Below are 12,585 nucleotides of genomic sequence, written 5' to 3'. Positions count from 1 at the left end.
CCGCCGGGCCGCGCTGGGCGTGGTGGCGCCCCCTGCCCGTGGGGAGGAAGCGGCGCCAGTCGCACCGAGCACTGCGGGATGCGGCCGAGGGCGCCGCCTGCCGGCCGGGAGGACCGCTCTGCGGGGAGTCGAGGGGAGAGACGTGCGACACTCCCCGCGTGCAGCGGGACACGCACGTGTCTCCTCCCGGGACACACATTTAGCCCGTGCACGGGGACCCGGGAAACCCCAGGTGACACATGGATCACAGAACAGTTTGGGTTAAAAGCACCTTCCCAGCTCCCCCAGTGCCACCCCTGCCATGAGCAGGGACATCTTCACCAGCTCAGGTTGCTCAGAGCCCCGTCCAGCCTGGCCTGGGATGTCTCCAGGGATGGGGCATCCACCACCTCTCTGGGCTCGAGCAATGACAAGAATATGCTTGAGGGACTGGGTGTCCTACACAGTTGAAAGCTGCCAAGAGGGCTGAAAGCCAACAGTGCCTGAAAGAAGTCACAGTTCAGTTAAAACACCTGATATGTTTTCTCATGGACTCTTAAAACCACGCTTTAAGGTTTTAAAAGCAGCATTTCTTATCCAGTACTGGGGCTGGACCGGGGATGTCCCTCCATAGATCCAATGCTGACCAGTTGGTCGTACATGGCCTATATTGGCAGAAAAAATTACATATTCATAACAATTCTTGACAACCATTAACATATTCCACACCTGTTCTAACACAAGCTGTCTTTTAAGTAATGCTAAGCAACATTCGCATGTTTCTCAGTTACTTCTCAGCTATCATTCACATATTTCTCAGTTAACTGTTTTAAAATAATATGTCGTAAATCTATTTCAGTTTTAAGGATAGGGTATGGTTACTAAGTACAAAGATTCCATGGTTACAAGCTCTGCTTATATGAAGACTCTATGGTTACAAGGTTGGTTGATCTTTAAAGGTTGCTACCTCAATATTCTCCTAAAGTATTACTTAAAATTCAGTCTAATAATTAGAAATACAGGTATCAGTGAGGGACAGGGACTGGAGGGAACACAGAACAGCCCAAAGGGGCCAAAAGGGAGACTGTGGGTGCACCAAACGACACCCAGGGCTGCAGAGGGAGCGCCAGGACACAGTGAGGCCAGGCTTGCCCAGGGAAGGGGGAGCGCAGGAACCGAACCCTGGGGGACCTGGGGGTCCTGGTGGACAGCAGGATGACCATGAGCCAGCACTGGGCCCTTGTGGTGAAGAAGGCCAGTGGCACCTGGGGTGGATTAGAAGGGGGGTGGTCAGTAGGTCAAGAGAGGTTCTGCTGCCCCTCTACTCTGCCATGGTGAGACCACACCTGGAATATTGTGTCCAGTTCTGGGCCCCTCAGTTCCAGAAGGACAGGGAACTGCTGGAGAGAATCCAGCGCAGAGCAACAAAGATGATGGAGTGGAGCATCTCTCATGTGAGGAAAGGCTGAGGGGTGATCTCATTAATGGTTATAAATGTATAAAGGGTGAGTGTCACGAGGATGCAGCCAGGCTCTTCTCGGTGACACCAATGGTAGGACAAGGGGTAATGGGTGCAAACTGAAACACAGGAGGTTCCACTTCTCAGTGAGGGTGACAGACACCGGAACAGGCTGCCCAGGGGGGTTGTGGAGTCTCCTACTCTGAAGGCATTCAAGACCTGCCTGGACGCCTTCCTGTGTAACCTCATCTGGGTGTTCCTGCTCCGGCAGGGGGATTGGACTGGATGAGCTTTCGAGGTCCCTTCCAATCCCTGACATTCTATGATTCTATGAACTCGCCGGCCATTCCCGCCCTTCTCCCGCTGTGCGCAGGCGCAGTAGGCCCCGCCCACCGTGGGCGTGGTGCGCAGGCGCGCGGGAGGATTTCCACCCCGCCCCGGCTGAGCCGCTTGGGCGGGGAGCGCGCCATGGCGGGGGTCAGCCTGCGGCCGCACGTGCACTGGGCGCAGCGGCACCGCGAGCTCTACCTGCGCGTAGAGCTGAGTGACGTGCAGGTACCGGCGGGGAAGCCCCGCCCACCGGGGGGGTCAGCGGGAGGTTCTGTGGGGCCTCGCACCGCAGCGAGGGGGAACGGGGGAGGTCTGGGGCGAGGGTGCTGCCGCCTTAACGCTGCTTCTCCTCCCGCAGAACCCCGACATCGCCATCACCGACAACGTGCTGCATTTCAAAGGTGGGGGCTCCGTCCCGCGGGCGGGTCTCGGTGTCCCGGTTGCGGTGCCCGGTCCCCATCGCTGCCCTTGGTGCAGCGGCCGAGCGCTGTGCTGGGTACAGCACTGCACACACCTACAACCGTTCTGTTCCAGTGCCAGTAACAGCAGCAGGTTGTCTCTTGCCTAATAAATTAAAAACAACCCTCCCCATATTTAAATAGTGGTGAAATTTCCATATGTTTTTCCTGTCCTGCCTCAGCTGAACCGCGCAGAGAACTCGCGGCAGATTTTTCCTTCCGCAAAGACCTTTGTTGGTGACTGTTACCAAACCTCTGCACGGGGAAGTAGCGCTTGCTTTGGAAGGTAAAGCAGATATTTTCCTAAAATATGGGTTTGTTTCAGCTGGACAGCTGCACATTGCAGCACCATGGAGCTCGTGCTGGTGAGTGTGTCCAGGTAGCACAGAGGACGTGCTGTAGCTGGTTTTATTTGGGTTTTACCATTTATTTGGTGTTTCTTCTCCAAGTTGCATTGTCTGGGAAATGCTGCCACCCTGCTGAGACACAGCCAGGGCCATTTGATAGGGTGTCATTGCACATCGTGTTTGCTTCAGGATCAGTTTACGGCTTAGAAGGGTGGAAATTAAACTCGACGTGCAGGTTTTTGAAGGCCTTCTGGGGACAAGACGAGAAATGGGAGATGAACACCCTCTCCTGCAAGCGAGGACCCTTTTCCAGTGCCGTGCAGAGTTGCAGCAGCTTCAGCTGCAGACTCCAGTGACTGCACCTCTAAGGAACATTTTGGGCGGTTTGTGTCTTCCCTGTATGTGTGTGGTTTTCTCTCACCTCTCAGCAAGGCAGGAAAAGCAACAACTGCTGAATATTTCTATGTATAAAGTGTCATTTGCACATGGGGTGTGCAGAGCCGGCGAAGACCTTCATGCTGTTAATTCTTGTCTTCCAGCTCGGGGTCATGGTGCCAAAGGGGACAACATCTACGAATTTCAGATTGAGTTCCTCGAACCGGTTGAGCCTAAAGTAAGTATTTGTGCTTTACTAACTCTTGCAAAGAAAAGGTAATTTTTGGAAAACTCGAAGGGAAAACAGCTGTGCATGAAGTTCACAATATGCTTGTTTTAGATTTTCCTGGTGATTCTGTAAATGAAAGGCCATGATGCAAATTGCCTCACTGGAGCTAGTGCTCACATGGGTCAACTTTAATAGAAACAGGGCCTTACAGGTATCGGTTATTATGGTGGATTTAAAGCAGCAAAATGTGTTGTCTGATGCAGCCTTGACTGGAGGACATGGCAAAACTGCTGGTGCAGATTTCTTAGGTTGCTAGGCTGTGGATCCTGTTGCAAAATCTTGTCTTAGTTGCTGCTGTGGTCCAATAGGAGCTTGGCTGGAAGAGCAGCCCCTCCGTGTTACTCACAGGTGGCTGTGAAGTCTGGCTTTACATCTCAAAGCGGTTGAAAGCACAAGAAAGCTCTGAGCTCTGCTCCCAGGGCAGGATTTGTGCTGCTTATTCCTGGCTGCCCATTGGGGATGCTGCAGTCAGACTGGGAGCCACCGTTCGTCGAGGGAGTCGAGACCACTGGAGGGTGAATTCCTAGGGTCTGTCAGTGGGTTTCTTGGGTGGCTCCTACCAGGTATTGAGTAGCAGAAAATCCCTTGGTTCCAGGATCTGGTCACCAGTTTGTCATCTGTTCTGTAAAGCAGCAGCTGCCTGTTCCACAGGATGGGAAGGGGTGCTCACCACCGCCTGTGCTTGTCCCCTGTGCTGGCAAACACAGGCAGTGCCAGGAGCCAGCCCTGGAAGGGAAGCCCTTACCTCTGCAGAGCAGGCTCTTTCCAAAAATCTGGTCACTCTGAGTCACCGTGGAGGGGCTGGAGGAGAATCAGCTTTCCAAAATGTGTGTAACTACAGATGGTTGGGAGTCCAAGGTTTTGCAGTCCAAGGTTTTCTCTTTGATGTGCACCCTGAGTGCCTTTTTCTGGTGCCAGGGTGGCCACCAGTGGGAGATGGAGGCTCTGACAGGCAAGGACTGGACGATGGTAGCTGTAAATCACAGCTGCAGCCTTCAAATGTCCTGGGAGCATCCAGGCAGCCTTGACAGAACAGTGCTGGTATAATGTGCACAGTTGAGAGCTCAGTTCATGGCTGTTATGCATCATTTCCAGCTGGTTTGAGAGGCAGTTCCATGCAGAGCAACCTGGCTTTGCTTGAGGTGCGGGGGGATGCAATGGTGGCAGTAAGGTGGACGCCCACCGTGACAGTGCTGTGGGCTGTTACGTGGAGTGTGGCTGTGACCACACTGCCAGGTCCATCAGCTCCCCATTGTTTCCAGGTGGTTCCTAAGGTTGTTAGATTTTCCTCTTGCTGTAGCACGTGTCACATGGAATCACAGAATGGTTTGGGTTGGAAGGACCTTCCCAGCTCCCCCAGTGCCACCCCTGCCATGAGCAGGGACATCTTCACCAGCTCAGGTTGCTCAGAGCCCTGTCCAGCCTGGCCTGGGATGTCTCCAGTGATGGGGCATCCACCACCTCTCTGGGCAACCTGGGCCAGGCTCTCACCACCCTCAAGAGCAACAACTTCTTCCTCACATCCAGCCTGAATCTCCCTCCTTTAGTTTAAAACCATCATCCCTTGTCCTGTCACAACAGGCCCTGCTAAAAAGTCTCTCCCCATCTTTCTTACTGGCTCCTTTTAAGTATGGAGAGGCCATAATAAGGTCTCCTCAGAGTTTCTCCAGCTGAACACCCCAGCTTTCTCAGCCTGTCCTCCCAGCAGAGCTGTTCCAGCCTCAGATCATTCCTGTGGCTCCTCTGGCCCCTCTCCAGCAGGTCCATGTGTGTCCTGTGCTGAGGAACCAGAGCTGGACCAGCGCTGCAGGGGTCTCACAGAGCAGAGGGACAGAGTCACATCCTGACCTGCTGTTCACGCTCCTTCTGCTGCAGCCCAAGGTGTGATTGGCCTTCTGGGCTGCCAGTGCATGTTGTTGGCTCATGTCCAAACATGACGTCCCCTGTTTTGGGCAGGAACCTATTATGTTTACCAGTGGCTTGGGCAGCCGCAAGACACCTGTGCCACAGCAGTCTGTGTCATCCCTGCTTCCTTGATGGGGAGAGCTCAGGTACCAACTCAGCCTTGGCCCATGTTTCTGAGGACTTCCGCTGATGTTGGCTATCGTGTCTTCCCCTCAGCCCGTGTGCAGGGTGACTCAAAGGCAGCTGAACATCACCGTACAGAAAAAAGAGAGTAACTGGTGGGAGAGACTCACCAAGCAAGAGAAGCGCCCGCTCTTCCTCGCTCCTGACTTCGACCGCTGGTTAGATGAATCGGATGCTGAAATGGAGCTGAAGGAGAAGGTCAGTCCTGTGGACGCGTGTGGCTTGTGCTGCCAGCTACAGAGCAGCGGCAGCTGTTCCCTTGTGCATGAGCTTGTGTCCGTCATTTACCTGGAGGTGTCTGGCATGCTGATTATTACTCCTATTCCATACAGATCCCATATAGAATTGGTGAAACAGCTCAAATTGTAAGGAGGAGTTCCAAAATAGGTACGCTTTTGGCTAGAAAGAGCAGCAGCTCCAGTCTGAACTGGTGGCTTCGCAGCCTCGTGTCCTTGTCCCTATCAGGATCATATCAATGTGCCGTACAGAGCCCAGAGATGCCAGACCTGGACGTTGCTTGTCTGGAAATCAGGGATTTTCTGGGCTTTACTGAGCTGCTGGGCTGGTCCTGATGCTGCATTCCCACCACCTGGTGAGCTTGAGTGGCTTATTGCAGCAGGGAGGTGCAAGACTGGCTTGGAAAACACTTGAACAGGTCACGTTTCTGCAAATCTTGTTTTACAACAAGCACTGCCCTGTTCCCCTCCTCAGACACTGAACTTACCGAAGGGCTGCTGCAATGCCAGGAGCCAGAAAACTTGGGCTGGATGTTCTCAGTTCCCTTCAGGTCACTTGGTGGGTCATGAAATGTTTTAAGGAACAGCTCTGAGCAATATTAATAACTGAGAATTAACACAGAAAATGAGGGTTTGCAGCAAAAGCACCTAATTACTAGAATAAAATACATTCTGAAGGCAGGATAACTAGTTAACACCCTCTAGCTTTTACCATACCAGAATTTCTGGGTGAGGAATGTGCTGTTTTATGCAGGTGAAAATTTCAACCCTCTAGCAACTGGCTGCTTAGCTGAGTTTTAAAGCCACTAGCTTTGCAGTAGTATAGTTAACAAATCACTTGCTAATTACAGTAACAGTCTTTACAACCTTATCCTTCATCTTAAGGAAGAAGAAAAGATTAACAAAATGAAAATAGAATCCAGAGTCCCAAAAGACCGTAAGTAACTGTACCTTTCTAATGTATAAAGTGGGGTTTAGAAAGCTGCTGTCATGCTTATATGCAAATTTCAGCTCTTACAGGGCAATTTTGACCAGCTTGGTGCACCTTGGAGGGGGATCTTTGTATTGTGAGCTATTTAGAAATTTAATAAAAATACACTGCAGTTTCCAAGAAATTTAAAACATCCGACTAGCAAAACTCGAGTTCTAGGAGATGATGATAAAAGCAGGCAGAACCCCCAGTGCACACAGCAACCCTTTTATCATGATCAATAGCTTCACTTTTTCTTGGAAGCTTTATTCTCCCAGGATGCCTGGTTTGCAGCTGTACTCTTTGCAGCAGTGTTACCATTGCCCTCTGCTCACCCCATGTATTTATTCTATGATTGTAGCTTTCAGACACCTGAAGAAGGGATACTTAATCATGTATAATCTTGTACAGTTTTTGGGATTCTCCTGGATTTTTGTGAACATGACAGTACGACTGTTCATCTTAGGAAAAGGCAAGTAATAATATTTTATTTACATTGGGTTTTATATTGTTGTTTTGGTTTTTTAGTGTTGTTTTTAATACTTTCTAAATAGTGAAATCTAGAGGAAGACATATTGAGGAAACAAAACCTTAAAAGCATCACTGAAGCATGCAACAAAAGCCTCTCAAAAGCCATCACAGTGTCAAGGACAGGAAAATACTGTCCTCTTGTAAATCACAACTGCATGTTCTGATGAATGCTCCTTGTACTCTGCCAGGATTACTGCTAAAGAAATCAGTTGGAGCAAAATATGTTGCTCACTGCAGTGCTGGTATTTTTGAAAATGCGCCAGGCAGAATATTTTGTTTTGAAGCAAGAGCACTGTATTCTACTGAGGTACAGCACTATTGCTTTTTTTGTAAAGTAATTACTGAAATAGCTCTTGATCCTTCTGTGTGTGAAACGGAGCACTTGAGCAGCGTTTCTGGCTTAACTGCTGGAACTTCAAGATAAAGCCTATAAAGAAGTTACGTAATTATGCATAATGTTTTGTGAAATACAACTAGAATCCTGTTATCAAGATAACAGCTGCTGCACCAGCTTCCTGCACATGGAAATTCATTTGTTCTCTCAAAATGGTTTCCTTTGTCTTACAGATTCCTTCTATGACACATTTCACACTATTTCTGACATGATGTATTTCTGTCAGACCCTGGCATTAATGGAGATCATGAATTCCCTAATAGGACTAGTCAGATCACCGCTCATACCTGCTGTACTGCAGGTAATATTTTAAAATTCTTCTTGCTCTTCCCGTGTTTAAAGTAAATCTCTATTTTCCACAAGTGTTGAGATGCTCCTAAAGTGAGTGATACAACCTCACTGGCACTGGACTAGAGAATATATTATTCTAGAGGCAGGAGTCTTCCCAGTCTTGGCTTTCTTCTTCCCTTACCTTGGTAAGATAGTTCAGAACAGCAAAAGTGAGAAACAGCTGACAAAAAGTACATTATTTTGATTGGGTTGCAGTGCGCTTTTTATCCTGCTTGTGGTTGTTGTGCATAAAAATGAGGATGGATGATTTAGGACTTGGATTGCACCTAAATACAGAGCAAAAAGTGTGCTTGTCAGAAGCAGGTCATAGCTCAGCTGCAGTTAGTTGTGTGCTCAGCATGTGTTTGCGGTGTGAAGAGTGGGTTCTGACAGCAAGGACTTGCTCTTTCTTTTGATGAGGAGTGTGACTGTTCCTTAAATTTGTTTTTTTAAACAGATATTTGGGAGAAACTTTATTTTGTTTGTTGTCCTTGGAAGCTTAGAGGAAATGCAGAGCAAACCCGTGGTGTTCTTCCTGTTTTATTTCTGGAGTATCATTGAGCTGTTCAGGTTTGTGCGATTTTTCTTCTAGCAGATGTGTAGAGACCAATGTGATTGTTCCCAAGAACTCTTTAAAGAGGATTTTGATCTTTGTACCTTTTGGAAGAGTAGGACTAGTCTATTTGTCCCAGAGGGTAAAAGTCACAGACTGTCACGGTCTTCCTGTGTTGCTCCACCTCCCAAAAGCTGGGACAAGGCTGGAGTCTGAAAATAATCTTGCCCTGAACCTGAGGAAACCTGTTGCTTTTTTACCTTGAGGGTTCTGTTGCTTTGAACTTCCATGAAGTGAGCTGCACTATTCAAAATAAGTATGTTGAATGTAACATATGGATGTTACATTCATCTATATGGTCAGAATAGCAGCATTAGTTCCATAAACTGCTAAATAAGGGTGTGCCCATCATGATCCATAGGAACAACTTGAAGATTATGTTGTGTGGAAGTTACGTTGACTCTTCTGTACAGCAGATATATGCAAGACTAATTCTAGTAGCAGCTTCCATTTTAAACTGTGTGTTTCTTTACATGCTGAATTGATCTTAGGTATCCATATTACATGCTTTCATGCATCGGTATTGAATGGAAACCACTCACCTGGCTTCGTTACACCACCTGGATCCCTCTCTACCCTTTAGGAGGCTTGGCAGAAGGTATGTCCAAAAAAGACAATTTAATAAACAAGGCTGGGCAAATAACTCAATTTTTTGGTTTGGCTGCTGGACTAGAAAATAATATAATAGAACAACAGATAGACATTTGCTTTGAGCTGAAATCAATGCAAGCATTTCTGTCTTTCTTACTGAATCAATTTTTTTTCAATTTGATGTGAAAAAATGTCTTCCTTTTGGGCACTGGAAAGTGAAGGCAAAAAAAGGTTACCTGACAAAGTGACCAAATGTGTGCTGCTGTCCAATGCTTACTTGCCTCTGCTGATCCAAAGCAGTGTTTTATTTTGTTTGCTGGACCTGACTTGGTCAGCCTAGCTTGGCTTCACACCAGCTCACAGATGTTGATGTTATCTTGTAAATCATTGCACAGGACAGGCAGGGGCCAATTTCTCCCCTGAAAGCAGCAGAGCCTCTTCTGAGACAGGCACAGTGCTTGCCAGGTAGGGCTCTGCTCTGTGCGGGGCTTTACAGCAAACAGGTCTGGATTATTTTTATTTATTTAGGAAGCATATCAACCCTTCAGCTTCTAGCTGTAAGTAACATGCTGTAATCTTACCTGTCAGAACCTGTTTCAATGAGGCAGGAGGAGGTTTGTGCATTGCCCATCTCCAGGCACAGGAAAGGCTTCTCCTGTGTCATCACTGTGGGTATTTCTGCATGGGAAATACTGTGGGCGCTGCAGGTTACAGTTGCTTGTGAGAACAGTGTTTCACCAGTCAAGTTCACTTTTACAGCTAAACCACGCCACTGCCTGAGCTAGCTGCTTTCCATCATACTGTGTGTTTGAAAAAAAAACCCAGCTTTAAAATTGTTATAATTAATGAGAGCTAGCAAATAAGGGAAAATCCTGAAGAAGCTGGTGAGGACTGGGCAATTGTATATTTGATATGTGTTTGCTAATGATGATGGCCTTCTGCTTTCAGCCGTCTGTATTGTTCAATCCATTCCAATCTTCAGTGAAACAGGGAAATTTAGTCTGGGATTGCCAAATCCACTGAACGTCACAATCCAGTTTTCATTTTTGCTTCAACTATACCTTATAGCCTTGTTTTTAGGTAAGATCCTTAATTGTATTTCTCACTATTGAAATAGAAAGGCCAGTTCCCTCTAAATAAGTATGTTTTTCAAAGAAAATTAAATTTCTGCATCTTGGGGATCACAGCAACATAAAATTGCTTGAGGTGAAGAATTATCCTTGTTGCTTTTATAAATTTGTCGGTGATGGAGGGGAACACACCTACAATTAGCACTGGGTAGCCCTCCAAGAAGGAGACCTTGGTAACAAGTTAGTAGCTTTATCTACTGATCATTTGGGTTAAGAGAGTAATTTTTACATGTATTTATAACTTCAGTTCTTTAACATCTATTTATAACTTGCTTTTTGAGTGGTGGTTTGTTTGTTTGGGACTTTTTGTTCTTTGTTTTAAATTGGGTACAGCCATCTAGTATTAAAAAGTAGCAGTAATGTCCTGCCTAAACACTTCATTCTTTTTTACAGGAGTATTTGTAAACTTCCGTCATCTCTACAAGCAAAGGAAGCATCACCTCGGACCAAAGAAGAGAAAGATGAAGTAAAGGAGGACTGCAATGCTTTCTTACCTAACTTATGACAAGATAAGCCTCTAATTATTACGGTTTTACCCACTGTAATGTAAAGAATTTTGTAAAATTAAATGATCACACTAGATTTCATGATTTCATAGTGAATTCAGGTAGCATTCCCACACACTGTATTTTGTTCCTTTTCGGTGCATGGCATTCACCATTGAACGGTAACATTTAAACTTGTATCCTGTCAGCTACCATGTTAGAAAGAAATCCTATTATCTGCATATAATATGCTTATAAATGGTGGAGCAGCACTACATAGAAATAGTGTTTAAATTGGATATTTGCTCTTTCAGTACTGCATGCAGATAGGGTGTCTGATGTGGGATACACTGTTTGCTGGCCTGGGCTGTTCTGGTGCGCAGCTGGATGGCAGGAGGAGCAGGATCTGAGACCACTGAACAGCATTTGGATGTTTATTTTGGGGCTCGGCACATACGCCTTTTCTCCTGCAGCATATTGATGCTGCAAGAATTAAAACTGGAAGTAACTAATACTGATCTAAATGCTACCGAGTTAAGTTTGTTTCTAGTTTAGCCTTACGGAACAGGAACACTGTGTGGATCCCAGCTTTCCTCTAGGAACACGTCCTTATTCAGGTGGTGGGGAATGGAAGCTGCCAGTCTGTGCCATGGGCAGAGATGCTTTTGTAGTTGGTAATGCAAGCACTGGAACATAATAAAACAAGGAAGCATAGGTACCAGCTTCCACCTAGCATGTGAGCCCCAAAAGAACTCCAGCCCTCCCACACAAAGGGAAAATGGGGACCTGTCATGGAACACTGGGCTCCTCTGATAATTCGTGGCAGGGCTGTAGCTCCTTAAATTCATTTATATTCTTCAGAAAGGCAGTAAATATTGCTTTTCTACTTAAAACTTAGGAGTGCAGCTGAGAATTTGGTGTATATGCTTTGTTGGCTGGTAGCTGGTGGGATAGAATAGTGGGCCAAATAAAACCATGTATTATTTTGATAGCACGTATCAGATCTCAGTAGGAGAGATCCCACAGGGGACTTAAGTGAAGTGACCCTTTCCTCTGCTTGCTTTAAACAACACCAAAAAAGAGGAGCCCCCCCTGCCCCAAATTTCAGGTCATCTACTCTCTTACCTGGAAACCTTTGTTTCAGTTGACTTGATTTCAACATGCTCTTCTTCGCACTTAGCGTCCTGCCGTTAATTCCAGCTCCCTCTGGCCTTCTTCATCCATGTACAAAAAGTTTGTTCTAAAACCGAATTGTGGTTACAAACAGGTTCCCTCCCAACAACTGCCACTGCCCCCAGGGCAATGCCAGCAATCCAGAACAGGCACTGAAGCTGAGATTAGCTTAGTGCTGTCTTAGTATTTATCTTTTTCTACTGTAAAACAATATGAATCCTCCAGAAAATTATTTTCTGTATTGAAGGTAACAAACAGCTTACAGTTTGTGATGTGAGCCCAGTGCTTGTTGCTGTAAAGGAAAGGATATAGTGTTATAAGAAGATTTTAACAAAGGACTGGTAGAAGCTCCACGCTGCATTTCACAATTTGTGTTCTGTCAACAAGAGGCGTGATGAAACTTCTCTTTAGGGATACCCGAGACTCCCACCCAAAAGAGAGCACAGCTGATTTTACTCAGGAGAGATGAGCATTATTTACACACTTAGTATTTCACTACAGCACACACTGTACCTATGTTTGAACTATGTCAAAGGATTGAATTAGCTGAGCAATGGAACAGCAAGGATCACTTTCATATTTTAATTTCTCCACTGGGCATTTGAACTTCTGTTAGGAAATCCGTATGTATTCCTACTTATTTCTCAGTGAAACTGTGGTACTTAGTGCAAGCTGTCATGGATCTTATACTACTGAATTTTAGTCCTTCAGAAAGAATGTGTTTCTATTAATAAAGATTTACAACCAAATTTTGCTTTAGTTCAGTTCTTTCCCTGAATCTGAGAAGTTGTATAATTTATTATTTAA

The 12,585-nt window shown here is 46.4% G+C and overlaps 1 protein-coding gene across 2 annotated transcripts; it reads left to right on the top strand.

The window, feature by feature from the left end:
- The first annotated feature begins 1,846 nt into the window (after positions 1–1,846).
- HACD3 (3-hydroxyacyl-CoA dehydratase 3) lies at positions 1,847–12,527 on the top strand. 2 transcript variants are annotated; one of them, XM_065847140.2, is made up of 11 exons: positions 1,847–1,993; positions 2,127–2,169; positions 3,113–3,186; positions 5,359–5,523; positions 6,447–6,498; positions 6,893–7,003; positions 7,630–7,757; positions 8,244–8,356; positions 8,891–8,997; positions 9,939–10,070; positions 10,514–12,527. In XM_065847140.2, the coding sequence occupies exons 1-11, from the start codon at positions 1,907–1,909 to the stop codon at positions 10,588–10,590; spliced, it is 1,089 nt and encodes a 362-aa protein (XP_065703212.1). In that variant the 5' UTR covers positions 1,847–1,906; the 3' UTR covers positions 10,591–12,527. The 2 variants fall into 2 exon arrangements, with proteins under 2 accessions (XP_065703212.1, XP_071670067.1); XM_071813966.1 differs by lacking the exons at positions 1,847–1,993; positions 2,127–2,169 and adding an exon at positions 2,422–2,512.
- Positions 12,528–12,585: the final 58 nt, after the last annotated feature.

The sequence above is a fragment of the Patagioenas fasciata genome, chromosome 12 (genome assembly GCF_037038585.1).
Source record: "Patagioenas fasciata isolate bPatFas1 chromosome 12, bPatFas1.hap1, whole genome shotgun sequence".
Lineage (NCBI taxonomy): Eukaryota > Metazoa > Chordata > Aves > Columbiformes > Columbidae > Patagioenas > Patagioenas fasciata.
This window is presented reverse-complemented; position numbering and strand designations above follow the sequence as displayed.

Coding starts and splice junctions, on each gene's coding strand:
- HACD3 (XM_065847140.2), top strand. CDS start 1,907: ATGGCGGGGGTCAGCCTGCGGCCGCACGTGCACTGGGCGCAGCGGCAC. Junction 7,758..8,243: donor TCATACCTGCTGTACTGCAG/GTAATATTTTAA, acceptor TTTTTTAAACAG/ATATTTGGGAGAAACTTTAT. Junction 8,998..9,938: donor TTTAGGAGGCTTGGCAGAAG/GTATGTCCAAAA, acceptor TTCTGCTTTCAG/CCGTCTGTATTGTTCAATCC.